The sequence below is a fragment of the Pygocentrus nattereri genome, chromosome 24 (genome assembly GCF_015220715.1).
Source record: "Pygocentrus nattereri isolate fPygNat1 chromosome 24, fPygNat1.pri, whole genome shotgun sequence".
NCBI lineage: Eukaryota > Metazoa > Chordata > Actinopteri > Characiformes > Serrasalmidae > Pygocentrus > Pygocentrus nattereri.
The window spans coordinates 20,797,713-20,813,303 of NC_051234.1; the positions used below are offsets into that span (position 1 = coordinate 20,797,713).

General features: G+C 37.1%; 1 protein-coding gene across 1 annotated transcript in view; it reads right to left on the reverse strand.

The window, feature by feature from the left end:
* The window catches only part of cntnap2a (contactin associated protein 2a), a 655,370-nt gene that overhangs the window by 323,456 nt on the left and 316,323 nt on the right, over positions 1 to 15,591 (reverse strand). Inside the window, exons 7-8 of the mRNA XM_017717995.2 lie at positions 12,267 to 12,410; positions 8,851 to 9,109 (exon numbers count right to left, since the gene is read on the reverse strand). Coding sequence (XP_017573484.2) covers positions 8,851 to 9,109; positions 12,267 to 12,410 — 403 coding nt within the window. The remainder of the gene's footprint in view (positions 1 to 8,850; positions 9,110 to 12,266; positions 12,411 to 15,591) is intronic.

Sequence of the window (15,591 nt, forward strand, 5' to 3'; positions counted from 1 at the left end):
GACAGGTCATTTGCATCAAAATGGCCTTTCACTAGTGTGTTACTAGCATGTTTTGTCATTTTGCGGCTTCTAATATGTTTGTTTGTCGTTTAATCGCTGCCACTCTGAGCGAAACTAATGGGTGCTGAGAGCATTGCCGTATATTCAATTACAAACTGAAATTGACAGGGCGATTGAAAATTGCCAGAGATTTTCCACTCCTGAAATCCAGGCCTGTACAACAACAATGACAAGCTGTGCTGCTGACAGGTTGATGAATCACACCGATCACAGGCCTGTTCCATTGTGTTAATGCAATAATTTAGAAAAGAGGAAAAAAGCCTTGAATTCGCTATGCTTGGTGACTTTTGTTTTCTCCTTATTATACGCAGTCAGCTGTGCTTTTTTCTGATTTCACCAGCCGGGGACTGAAGCCTTCAAGGCATTTTGAAGCCTCCTGGGATGAGATAGAGAGAATTGCCTATTGCTCTGGCCCCTCTACCCACCCTTCAATCGCATATTGATCCGCATGTACAACTGAATCTTTTCTCTTCAAATATATGGAGAGCTCCAGCTTTTATGAATTTGACTCAACTCTGCACTCCACTCCTAAATATTTGCTCCTCCAAGGTAATTTGAGAGGCTTTGGGCAATTCGCTGTGCCCATAAAGCAAAACAATATGGCATTATAATCATAGTAAAGTATACAGTTTTGCTTAGCCTACCCTGGAGGGATCTCTACTATTGTAATGCCTTTCAATTTGATGCAGACCTCTCGGTGGAAGGTGAAATGTGAAGGTTTTGTGGGTTTATTTCTTCTTTCTACTGATTTTGCTGAACTGACGCGCACAGTTTACAGTTTAAATGAAATTGTATTTCCTTTTTTACCTCTTCGTAAAGGCTCTCGTTTTATCCTTTGCGTCATCACTCAACCAGGTATGTGATGGCCAAATATAAATATAGCCTCCTAAGATTTATTCACTGTGCTGTATGTATGTGTCTAGCTTAAAGCAAATAAGATATTATTATGGGTAATATGTAAAAGAGTAAGCTTGAAAATACATATTTTATCAGTTCCACTTACATGGGTGCCCTTGTCCATCTGTTTCTATGCATATTCTGTTAGCCTCCTTTTACCCTGTTCTTCAGTGGTCAGGAACCCCATAAGACCACCACAGAGCAGGTGTTATTTGAGTGGTGGATCATTCTCCACACTGCAGTGCTGCTGGAGTGTTTAAACACACTGTCTACTCACTGTCCACTATCTACCTTTCTGGTCCATCCTATAGATGTTATAGATGTAATAGTTCATCTGTTGGTGCACAGCCTGTGTTGGTCATACTTCTGTCAGGGGTCACAGTTTGTTACAGGACCATACTTAGTTGTGGCCCTGTCATCAGGCATTTTCTTCACACTTATAAAGCCAATTTACACCTCCAGAGAAGCAGAGTTGTCCTCTAACCCCATCCAGAAAAGGACCTTGCTGGGAGGCAGATGGGCCTGCCATAAAGGCAAGTGAAGACGAGCGTCAACACATCACCCTTGAAAGCTTTACTCTATTACCCAAGCTTTACTCTATTATCCAACTAGCCTTGAAACAGCAACGTGACGTGCTTCCCACTCCTGCACCCTATATCTTTAGAGGAAGGTTAACTATATGGCTGCCGAAGGCTGAATGTTTTCCAGTTCATTGCTAGCGTCCATTAGGCTACTATGTCTTTCTTCATTTGGAGTCCAATAATCCATCACTTTATTGACATCAATAAAATCAATTTGCTTTGACATACACTGCTTCAGATAGGTCAGCGAGGTGTTCTTCACTGTTACTTCTATGTCATTAATATCTAATCTCTATATATTCAAACTGCAAGTCCATTAGCAACCCCACTAGCCTCCATCATCTGCACTATTTACCTTATAGCAAAGAATTTCATCCCTGCGGTCAACTCAAAGCTAAGGCAGGGCATGAAGGGCATGTCGAAGTCACTAACTGAGTGCATTTGCAGGTGTAATCTTTATGTATTCTAGCTAATGAGCGTATTCCAGCCTGCGCAACCTTTAATGAAACAAGCTTTTGAAAAAGAAACAATTTGTGTTCCAATAAGCCCAACTCAGCTAGAGGGAAATCTCCTGCTGAGCTTTGAAATGAATAAATCACTTTTAATATTCTTTACAGAAATATCTGGGTGCAAATTGCCTGCGTATCTGGTTCGCAGGTTGCAACCAACATGCATGCAAAAGTAGCTGAATGTTGAGTCTTTAGATCCACTGAACAGTACTACACTTGGCAGTTACTGTTCTCTAATAATGTTAAGAGAATTAACTACTATCTTGTCAGTTAATAAGAGCCAGGGAGCACGTTGGAATCAGAGGGCCTGAACTGGCCCAACAGTTGGAAACACAGATATGGATGAATGAACTAAGCAGATCTGGATCAATAAAGAGTGGTCTCGCCTTCTTTTGATCTTTGAGACATAAACCAATATATACACCACAATCACCATTTTAAACAGTCTAGATTTAAAACAGTCTCTTAATAAATGTCTCTTGGTGTCCTTGTTGTGCTGCCTTTCAGACAAATATATGTAAATGTGCGCTGTTCTGATTGGCTGTCCTGTACTGCACCTTGTTCAAAATGCAGTCCAGGATGAAACACTCCTTATGATGTCAGTGTTGGATGGGCGGGGCTAAACTGCTGTAGGTTGAATAGGTGGAAATATGTAACGCTGGTTTTCGTGGCATCACAAAAGCAATGAATTTAATTAGTTTCCATAACTTAGTTTTCCTATGTGGACTGGATAAACCAATAAGAACTTTAACTGTGCTTACATTCTACATCAAATTCTTTTACTTGGAAAAAAGCGAAAGAAAATTTTGTTTTTCCGTGATATGGGTTCTTTATTTCGTTTTCAATTGTAACTGATCAGGTAGCACTTTATTTTAAGGTCTGCGTCTTAACAATTGTTTGTAAGCAAGACAGGAAATGTGTCCCGCCTTGTATGGACTCTCCTAGTGTTACGGACTACATTGCTCAAGACACCTTGGGAAATCATGTGACAGCGGACTTCCCTGTAGAATCGGAGACCCTCATGGACTCCATTACCCAGGAGTCAAGTGGTGATCATGTGATCAGTGACGATCAGCCTCGTACCTATCAGTGCGATCAGTCACCAGAATATTGAATGGTTTCACCTGTGTGTTGATGTCATATGATTAGTTTAGTGTAATATATAAGCCCAGGCTCTAGAAAGGGTTCTTTGCGAGGTTTGGCTTCTTTAGAGAACTTAGTGAGCATTTATTCTGATTGCTATACTCTGTTTGTTGACCCCGATCTTGCTTTTTTCGACCCTTTTTGTACCTTTGCTGCATTTTGGATTTGTGATTTTAAACCTTTCGGCCTGCTATTTTGACCTTGTCTTTTGTATTGCCCTTTGGATATTTTTTGCCTTGTGATATTATCACAGATCATCTGTCATTTTCTGGTTTTGACCTACGCCTGCACTTGGACGACGACTCTGCCTTGTGTGAATAAAGCCACCCTTCTCAGTTTTATCCGCACGCATCTGAACCTTTGACTGGTTACAAAATGTGGTATAAATGTGTTTATAAGGTGTATTAATTAGGTCTTCTGCAAATGAGTTATTGCCTTTTTGTTAACAAATTAATTCAATGTTAAATACATCATAATTTTTAAGTTGTAACATATATGTGTGATATGTTAATCAAATAAGAACCGGATTTTCTGAATTCACAATGTTTAGCTGTGGTAGCAAATGTTAATTTCAGTTGCAAAAACCTGTATGATCTGTATGATGGTTGAAAAAGGTGCTTACAAATATGTACAAACTGGGTGCAAATGATAAAAATTGATTTAATTTTTCTTTATGATTTAATTTGCAAGACTAAAACTGAAGCGGAACATACTCGCTCTTGCTTATAAATACCTTTGCTTCCAAATGACGTGGAAATGGTTTCTGAAGAACTTGTTATGTATAAAAGATCCTTAGCAATGAATTTACAAGACCATAAGAAAGATGGAACACATCCATTCATAATGACCGCTGCCTTTGTAAGTGCTAACAAACAATAATATTTACATATTATAAAGCAAAACATGGACATTAGCGCCCAGACTTCACAGCAACATACAATAAAACACAATAAAATTAACACGTCTCAGATCACGGTCCATCCTTCTTCATTAACATAATTTCAAGTGTGTTTGCAACTAAGATTACAAATAATTAACATTTAACTCAGTCAACAAATAGTTAATAGCTCATTTAGAGAAGACCCTGTTTAAGCAATACAGAGATACATATATACAATATTTTTAGATATTCAGTATTTCTTCTATTCATATAAGATTGCTTTATAAACAGTAAGAAACCGTTAAGAAGGAAACATTAAAGCAGGGGTGACCAATCTTATCCACAAAGGGCCAGTGTGCATGCAGGTTTTCATTCCAATAAAGCAGGAGATCACCTGATCAGTAGTTTGAAGACTGTGACCAGCTGATTAAAGGGGAATCAGGTGTGCATCAGCTTATTTGGAGTGAAAACCTGCAGCCATGCCAGCCTTTTGTGGATAAGATTGGACACCCCTACCTTAGAGCATCACCACTCATTGAAACAGGAGGAGAAAGTGAGGAAAGTGATTCTAAACATTCAGTCTCTGTGTTTGTAAATAGCAGACATTTTATTATGAATTTTTTATTATAAATGTATTAATTTGATGAAAAGTTTTTGTTGTGCGCACATGCTCGATTAGGGAAAGAAAAAGTCCATCACATGTTTTGCCACATTTTTTTGTCATTTCTTGACATTCAAACAGAAAAAGTGGGAAGGCAATAGAAAATATGCAAATCAAATGTAATTGTAACTGTGTAACTCACTACTTAAATACCTAATCATATCATTACATACAAATAGCACAGCAAAACATTATGAATATTCTTCAACTTTTAAGGGTTTAAAAAAAGATGGATTACATGATGAGAAATCCAGAACACTTCAACTGTAATTCCAAATGTCTGCAAAATGTCTTTAGAGGCTCTTATACAAAGTCATGTTCACAGTTCAGAGCATTTTCGCACTGAAAGACAGATGCATCTCTGTGGCAGCAGAACAAAAGCAGAAAGTGGTTGGCTATTTAAGAGACTATTATCTTCCCACTGAGGGGGTTCGGCACCATTTTATCAAACTTTTTTTTACTGTTTTTTGCCAGGGCTTGACATCAAAACAAACAGAAGGTGTATGTGTAAGTGCAGAACCTGTTGACACAGGATAATAATCAACTGTACATCTCTTTTTTGCTACTTAGTATACAAATAGACTCGTAATCATATAAGTAAAACTAAGTAGTACTGCATACAAACCTGAACTCCAGGAAAGTTGGAACGTTGTAATTAAACGGCAACAGTAGGCGAAATATTCAGTGTTTTATTTTTGTCGCTTATTATCAACTTCATTGTTTCTTGTAAATATATGCTCATTTAGAAATCTGATGCCTTCATGTACCCAAAAAAGTTGGGACATGGGCAGTTTATGACCAAGAGCCTTGTGAAATTCAAAAAACATTTAAAATAGGTGATGCTTGGGTATATACAGTAAGGATGGGTTGAAGCTCACCATTTAAAGAAGTTAGCAAACAATTCAACAGTTTAAGAATAACATGAGCAATTGTAAGCATTCTTCGTATTTAGAAGTACAATGCATAAAATCATCAAAAGATTCAGGGAATCCAGAGAAATCTCAGTGTGTAATTAATTAACAAATGAATGCCCATGACCACACAGCACTGTATTAAAGATTGGCACACGTTTGTGATAGATATCAGCACACAGCCTTAGACCAAAGTACAAATTAACACTGTAGCAGAAACCATATTTCAACAGCATCCACAAACGCAGGTGTTTCTCTGGGATCAAGCTCATCTCAAAAGGACAGGTGCACAGTGGAAAAGTGTACTGTGGCTTGGAATTAATGGACATCATATTCTTCAACTCAAAGAAGAAAAGATCCAATTTGTTACTGGCGTAAAGTTTAAAAGCCAGGGTCTCTGATGGTATAGGGGTGTATTAGAGCCCATCAATTGGCTAACTTGTACAACTATAAAGGCACCATTGATGCTGAAAAATATATATAGATTTTGGAGCAACATACGCTGTCTTCAAGACAACATCATCTGCTTGTTCCAACATGCATAATCAAAAAGTGCAGGAGCTAGGCTAGCCTGCCTGCAGTCCAGATCTGTTTTACACTGAAAACATGTGGCACATTATAAAGCATAAAATATGACAACAAAGGCCCCATATGGTTGTCCAGCTGAAGTCTTGCGTAAGTGAAGAATGGCAAACAATTCTGCTTTCAAAAATGGATCAATTGAAGTCATAAGTCCCCAGGAGTTTATTAAGCGCTGTTAAAAGAAAAGGTACTGTAACAGTAGTAAACAAGTTCCTGTCCCAATTCTTTGCTTCAAGCATCAAAGTTGAAAGGAGCATATATTCAGACAGAAAACAATCAAGTTCACAAGGTAAAACATATAAAATATGTTTCTGTACTGGTAATACAAGTCAAATCAAATGTATTTTTCATCTCTTTTTGTTTTCATTAGCATTTCACATACTGTTCTAACTTGGAAGTGAGGTTCACACAGTAATAACTCCAAACTCCAAAGATTATATCAGAAAAGGAAATACTTTATGAGCTCCGGGTGACATGTCATATAATGTGTGCACTGAATACATTGAAATCTACAGGGAGCTTTTTCAATTGCTGAATAGACCTCAACTGAGAAATTACTATGCATGGAGCTCTGTCCAGTCATTACCTGCCTCCGTCATGCTGGGGATCAGTTTGTAGTCACTTTTCTTTTCTTACACATGATAAAGGATTCCAAAAAGCTGGAGCACAATTAGCCTCAAGATTAACAATGTAACAGTATGCAGCCTAACTCGTAATCACCTATTAGCACCGGAGTTCGGTGAGTGTGTGAGGTAGACTCGCAGTTCACACTCTCGCTCTGAGTGGAAAGGGAACTGTGAAGTCAACAAAAAAGGTGATAATTTTTCATCGCAAAGAAATTATTCACACTGTTTCTTTCTATTTACGATGCTAAAATGAGTGAATTTTAGACATTTTTCTGGACAATTTCAAAGTTCTGAAAGCAGAAGTATGCTTGATTCAAATGTGTCCATCATTTCCACACGACTAACACATTACACCAATTTTTATCTTTAATTCAAAGACATTTTTGTAATAGTTGTGTTGATGTAATATATGTTATTCTCAAGAAGAATAGCCGGAGACTACCCTTTATTTAGTGAAACGTAATAAAGCACAAAACATTTAAACAACTAAATACAATACCAAATTTGTTAGTATTTAATGTATCCACTCTTTGCCTTTATTACAGCTTGGATTCTTTTCAAGAGACTCACTTTCATCAGGGATGTTTATTCATACCTCCAAAGTTCAGTCTTAGAAGTTGGTTGTATTTTCTTATAACAATCCAAGTGTTCTAAAGACATTCAGTGATGGAGTCTGGACTCTAATTTGGTCAAGTCCATTGTTCTCACAACACAGCAGCTTCTTTGTAAGGGCTTCTTGAGAGCTGCACATCCTTTCAGACTCAGTGTTGAGTTGTCTTCTCACAGTGGAAGGATGGACTGAAACATCTGCAGTTTTTGTCAGATCTGAAGTAAGAATGGAGCTTGATTTTCTCCTTTCTTAGAGATGAAACTGCTGTTTATCTGATGAGGACAGTCTTGGTGGTCTACCTGGACGTGCAAGTGGTTGTTAGGATTCATGTTTTTCCATTTTCTCTGTAGTTTATGATCATTTTTTGAACTCCTGTTTACTTTCTCCTTCAATATGCAAGTGGGTTATCTTATATGTACCTCCTAAGTGATATTTCCTAAAAAGTGAATAACTTGTACTTAAAGACTGCTTTGATTGTGCATTCTATAGAAATAAATAAAGGATGGTGTTTGACTTCTGCACAGTGCTGTATAGACCAGAATTCAAAACACAATTTTGACTTTTAACTGACTCAGACTTCAGACAGAGTCTCAGTGACCTCATACCTTAATAATGTTTAGTCTATTAAATCAAATGTCACATTATTTTATTTAGTAACCACCAACATATTTATAACAACCCAGAAAATTGACAAACAAAAAATCATAATATTTTTCATTAAAACAACAATGACTTTTTCAGATCAGAAGTAAGAGTAAGTGGAGCTTGCTTTTCTCCTCTCTCTTGAAGATGAAAGCTTTAAGTGCTGCTTATCTGATGGGAAGAGTTTCGGTGGTCTACCTGGTCTTGTAGGTGATTGTTAGGAGTCACATTTTCTCTGTAGCTTTTCATAATTTTTTGAACTCCAGTTTCGGAAACTCCTTTTTCCCCGCTTATTATCCTTGACTTTTTCCTTCCTTACGCAAGTGGACTGTCTTATATCTAATCGTGTAAGAAACGTTTCCTAAAAAAGTAATAATTTGCATTTAATGACTGGAAATTAAATAAATAAAGGGTGGTCTCTGACTTTTGCACAGTATTAAAATACATTTGATTCAAGTTAAGTGTTCTGTTGCTTTACAAGTATGACAAAAAGATTGAGCAGTATGCTCATTTGAATCAAGTAAATTTAATGCATCGTTTTTTACTGTACTGATGTTCTGTATTTTAGAGTGAATGAATTTTAGCCAAACTGTGGGTCAATTCCATATTCGGAAGAGAAAAAAAATGAAATTCAGTGATGCAGCTTTGGTATTGAATAATCACAACAGCTTGGCTTGAAAAACAGAAAAAACAAGTTGATGCAACCTGATGATCCATGTATGAAATAGGAGGACTGGGCCCAGCTTACCTGATGCAATGTCGACGCGTGAGTTCTTTTGCTGTGTGACGTTGATGTGTGCCGTGACTTTTCCATCGTTCAGAGCAATTTCCAGCATGCCGTCCGCCAGAGAGCTGAAGAGGAGAAGGCCGTTTGGGTTCCACGTTCGAAACTGGAAGCCCACAGACACCATGTTGTGTTCTCTTCTGCCTGAAAGCTGCAGGAAGCTGGTGGCATTGAAGAAGACGGGGAACGTGTGAGAATCCACACAGGAGAACGTCAGGTTGCGCTACAAGTGAAGCAGAAAATGAGAAGACGTTCACTACCAGGGAAGATCCAAAGGCGGTGATTAAACTGCATCAGTTCTGGAATGTTAGAGACAATTATAATTGATTATAATCATAAAATGTACAAAATGACATAAAAAACATGCACAAAGAAAATAGATCCAAACAGGTGACACAGTCATATGCAAAAGTTGGAAACCTTCAGGTCAAATTGTTATTATATAAAATGTTATTATTGATTTTCTGAGTGAAAATAAGAACATCCTCTACAGAGAACACAAATATGGCACTGTTCACAATTTCTATTTATTTGGTAAGTTTAACATACTGGACAAAATTTAAGCATAACAAATAAAATTAATTTTAATTTTTCCCCCAGTACGTTAAATTTAGCAAATAAACAGCAATTGTGCATTAAAATTTGCAGAGGTGTGTTCTCTGTAGAGAGAACTCATTTTCACACAAAATCTACATCATTTAACCAAACTTTTGCATACAACTATATCTACAAGAGTAGAAAAGGTTAATGTTATGCTACTTTTATACCCTACTGTAAGCCAATATCCTTTATGCAAGAAAGCCTCTGCAGACATCAAGTTCTAATCAAGACGTGTTATGCTGTAATTCCCAGATGCAGAGTTTTCAGTGCATATTTAAAACCACAGTGCTGCAATTCAATACAAAGCAGGCAATGGTCGAACGTTTCACAATGACTAGTACACAAATCAATGTCTGAATTGGCTCTGTTGCACGAGTTCAGCTATGGGTTCCCTCATGCAAAACGTGGGCTTACACATAGCTCTTTGAAAGTGCAGCTACAGCATGTTCAAACTCCAGCGTAGATTTCTAAACCTCGGGGCAGAAAAAACAGGGAAGAGAGCGGAGGGAGGCAAGGTCGAGCGCTTTTATTCATGACTCTCTCCAGCTCTTCGCCTTTCTAAATGGTAATTTCGGGTCCTTAAATGCACTTCAGCCCCATTTCAAATATAGAGAACTTAATCAATCTCATCATAACAAAAATGGAAAAGTGTATCCAGCCATTTCAGAGCACTTCATAAAAAACGCTGGAACTGGTGCTGATTACAATCAACACATTTTGCAGAATATGAATGTAATATGAATAATTAGTCGAGCGGCCTTTGAAAGAGGTTTGTCGAATTAGCACGAGATACTGGAATGAACACAGACACAGAGGCCACTGTCACTTAAACTGTGCTGGTTTTGTTCATTTAAAAAGTTAAAGTTTTATGGAGCTTTTCCATGTCCCTTTTAAACAACACAAGCATGCCTGATAGATTTGTCAAAATCTTTTGCTCCAAACGAGTTGATAAAGCATGGGGAAATCAATGCTAAGTTAATTTAGATCTCATATATCAGTGTTTCAGAGTGTGGCTAGCTAAGTGCAACCAAATAACTCCAGGGGAAAAAGACATACTTCACTTTAGGAGTAAACAGTGCTCTAAATCTGTATATGATATATAAGTAGGCTGACATATGAGGCAACTATGGGAATGGAGTTATTATTGAATGGCTAGCAGCAGTTCTGAAATCTGATTGGCTGAGCCACGTTCAAAGATGTAAGAAAAAAATAAAGACACTGTAGACTGCGTGCTACATGGTTAAGAAGTGTTGTTACATACTAGAGGTCGCATTGTCCATTGGGCATTGGGGACAACAGTTGACTAGTTGAAGACTACAGCTGAAAATACACTGCAAACTCCATAATACTGAAATATAAGCTTGTAAGCCAGAACCACCATGTTTGATAAGAAAACACTTGAACGATATGCAAAACAGTCATTCACAGATCCATTAGCACAACGTATGCAGTGAAAACAAATGTGCATTTGTGGAATATCAGTTTTCAAATGCTAAGGATCTCATTTACTTCCTACCTACAGATTCAAAATTCTGGAAAACATTCTTAAAATGGCATATCCTGAATGTTTCACACTTTAGCCACTAGGCCTATATCTAACTTTGAAAGTCTGATAGCTACTAGCTTTTAGCTTGATAAACACTCATTTCTGTGAGAGGTTAGATTGTGGAAGCTGTGGTGATTTTAGTGTGCAGTTTACATCAGACAATCTGCGCACATCTGTGTGTTGAGTGTCTGAGCCTGAAACTTACAGACTGTCCCGATTGGCCCCTCCCAGTCCTGTCCATGTGTTCGTGTTTTGGTTTAGCCCATGTGTGTTTGTTTTGGTCCAGCCCCCTCATTTCATGACTCAACCCCTGATTGTCTCCGCCTGTTTCCTGCCTGTCCCTCGTTTACCCTGTGTGTTTAAGCCCTGTTTTTGCCCCTTGTGTTGGCTGGTCTGTGTTGTGTGTTGGATGTATTGGTTTTTGTACTATTGTTTGTTTGATTCTGGTTTGTCATGTCTGTCCACCGATCAATCCGTGTTGGATCTATGACCCTGGACCGCTTAAACTGGATTTGCCCTTAATAAATCTAGCTTATCTACGCATATGCGTCGGCCTCCTTGTTCCCCGTTACACAGACATACAACAACATAACCTTTTCTACAGAGCATGCATCACACCTCAAAACACAGCATTAACCACTAAGACCAGCCCCTATTAGCAACTACTAACAAATCACTTTTCACTTAACTTTTCACTCACATTCTTCTTTCTGACATCCAGAACACTCACTAGTTGACCATTTTTCTGAATGACTATTTGACATTGACATAAAAATTGGTTGTGAAACCCTTAACAGACACCATGTAATATAAGGTGCAGAGTGCTTTGTTGCTTATAGAAAACAACACAATATTTACAATGAACGTTAACAAAGAGTTTTAAATCATAATTGATAATAATAATAATAATAAAAGCAGTAAGCAATTGCCACCAAGCAATGTAAGTCATCAAGAGTAGGCTATAGCTGTTAAGCAACATAACAGATGCAAAATATTCCATGAACTGCACATAACTATTAAAAATAATGAGCTTACATTTTTTCTACAAATAATGTAAGGGTCTTTCACTGATAAATTTGCTTGGTGACCATACACACCGTTAATGAACTGCAGTATTTTATGTAATATAACACATTATTAATCGAACAATGGTGTATTTTATCATGTTGCAGTTTTTATACCCCTCACATATAAATCACACATGGCCCATTTGTTAAAGCAACATGGAACTCACAAAGCTGGAAGTGTCCAGTTTCTTTCTCCTTGCCAGGTCAGTGATGTTATCCCCATTGTAGTTGATGCTTTCCATGCAGCCTTTGAAGTTTCTCCGGCCTCCTGAGATGGGTTTTCCGGAGTAGGGCATTCCTCCAAAAGTAAGCTGCATGGGAAAAAAGAAAACTTTCAGAAACGTTTCCAGTAAAATGTAAGCGTTGCTAGGCTTTTTTTTTTTAGTGTTCCCTTTCCAAATAAATGTACATCTCATTCATTATATACTGTGATAGCAGTGGGGAAGGCACTGCTTTTGCTCTACTGCAGTGCTGGCAGAAAAGTGGAACCCCCAGCACTTAGTCAATCACAACAAACCTAGTAAGTTGTAAGCCAGTCATATTAGATCTGGGAGAGGGTCTCTGGTTTTACTTGCTCTGCAAAGTAACATCAACTGGTAACAGCTGAAACTGAAGACTAAAAGCTCACTAAAATAAACTTTATTCAAAATCTAATAGATACCCATGTACAACATGGATTTAAAGCAAATTATGGTCAGTTTAGCCATTTGTTGGGTTTTTCCTCAGTTTCTTATTAGCTAACTAACTTTTCTTGACTTGGGTACCTTTGCATGATCTGTACCTGTTATAAATTTCATGAATATAGTGTTAAAGATATATTTGCTCTGCACATAATACAGTCAAAGACACAGTGGTTTGCTAAATCTTTCACATTGACCATAAAGTTCAGTGGTTTGAGAAGCTAAATACATCATGGATATTAAAGTTGTCACTTATATCACTACCATTAGCTAGTTACCTTGTTGCTAACAACACATGAAGTTCTAACTTCTTAAGCTGAGTCTTGTCCTTTTATTAGACAACAGTCCATTATTGAAGGAAAGTAATATTGTACTGCTAAAAAATATCATTTGATGGATTTAAACAGAATTATGTAAGTACAATTACCATCATTAAAAATATTCATCACTCATGTTTGTATTATGCTTTAATATATTTTACATTTTTTCTACCTGTAAGGACCTTCTATGTATAGGTTGTAATGGCCCATTCCTCTGTGGAACTAAACTATTAGAAATAAAGGTTCTCGGCTCTAATTTTATTAAATTTATTAAACTTCTATATTCAAACCCCATGGCTTCAGTCAATACAAACAATTTGCTATCTGACAAGTTTCCAATTTATAGAGGTTGTCGTCAAGGGTGCCCTCTCTCCCCTTTATTATTTACTTTAGCGATAGAACCTCTGGCCCAGTTAAATAGATCAAGGGTTGACATATCAGGCATAACAATAGACAAAGAAGACCATCGCTTTTCCTTATATGCAGACGATGTATTATTATGTCTATCTGACCCACAGACCTCAACGTCAGCAATCTTTAATACAATATCTCAATATAGTAAGTTTTCAGGATACAGAATTAATTTCAACAAATCCAGGGCAATGTGCTTCAATATCTCACCTACAACTATGCTAAATTACTCATTTCAGGTAGTAAAATCCTTTAAATATTTAGGAATCATCATCACATCTAATCTTCAGCAACTGTTTGAAAGAAATTATCCTTCATTAATTACAAGAATTGAACAAGATTTGGCCAACTGGTCTACATTACCCATTTCCCTTTTTGGGAGAATCAATGCTATCAAAATGACTTTACTTCCCAGACTGTACTACCTATTCCAGAACCTTCTGTGTTATTTGCCCTCTGTTTTTTTTAAGAGAATCAACAATTTATTCTCAAGGTATGTTTGGAATAATAAAAAGCCACAGATTAAATTATTGACACTTTTCAAACCCAAAGAACTGGGAGGGGCATCGTTACCTAATTTGCAACATTACTATTGGTCTGCCCAACTAAAACATATGATGAGCTGGTTTATGGTCAGAAGCGACTCACGCTGGCTAGCTATAGAATCCTATTCGTACCGACCAAGACAACTTGGCTCATTACCATTTATTTACAATTTTCATAAGATCCAATTTACCATAGATAATTATTCAGTTCTTAACACGCTTATGGTCTGGAAAGACATTAGAAAACACTTAAGCATCCCATTTGATGTATCTTTATGGTCCCCATTAGCCCTTAATCCTGATCTTCCTCCACAGATTAGAAACATTGGTTCCCTGGGTTGGAGATCAAGAGGAATAATAAACTTCTCACAGCTAGTCACAAAAGACATATTTAAACCATTTGAAGAAATAAAAAAAACATTTTGAAATACCGAATAAAGAGTTTTATAAATTTTTACAATTAAGACATTTCTTTGAGTCTCTGAAAAAAGAGGGTAAAATACGAATGGAGCTTACAAGCTTAGAGGAACTGTTACTGTCTTGTAACAGCCTCAAAAGCAAGATTTCAGCTTTTTATAGACTGTTGTCCAGTACGAGCGTCTCATCCTATAACACATTGAGGACCTTATGGGAACGTGATCTTAATGTATCTTTTAGTGATGATGAATGGTGTCGGGTATGTAAGCAGACATTTCCTAAATGCACTTCTGTAGCTCAACATGAGCAAAATTTCAAATTCATTCATCGTTTTTACTTAACACCTGTACGTCTACATAGGATGTTTCCCAGCTTGTCCAATCTATGTTTTAAATGTAAAAGTGAAGTTGGCTCGGTTATGCATATGTTTTGGAACTGTGATAGAGTTCTTAGCTATTGGAAGGACGTTCACTCTGTCATACAGAAGGTGTTCGAACTAGATTTTGAATTGTCACCTTGTATCTACCTGTTGAACTTATACCCTGATAGCTTGAACACTGATATTGTTTATGCATTGAATACACTTCTGTACTTGGCTAAAAAATGCATCCTATTGCTGTGGTCTAAATCTGAGATACCCTCAGTCAGGATGTGGTTTACACAGATAACTAAGTTTTTACCTTTGGAGAAACTAACATTTGATCTGCACCATAACTCAGGAAAATTTTGGAAGATATGGTCTCCTTTGTACGTATATTTGGAAATCTAAGCATACTCATTCCATGACTTATTTACTTGCCTCTATGTTCCCTTGTTTGTAATTCTGTATGCCCTGCTCAGTTGCTTTATATGTCGTAAACTGCATGGAGTGTGGCCTGATATGTATTATTTATTTTTTATTGTTATTTATTTTTTATCATTTTTTTCCCTTCTTATTCTATTTTATACATGCATCCCTGGAAAAATCCAATAAAAAGATAATAAAAAAAAGAAATAAAGTTTCTGTGCAGATACATTTATCATTCATCAAGGTACAAACAATGTAAATACGCCTTCCAAGGTACAACAGTTTTTTTAAGATCCAATTGTGTACCTTAAATAGGTTTTTCCCAGGTGAAA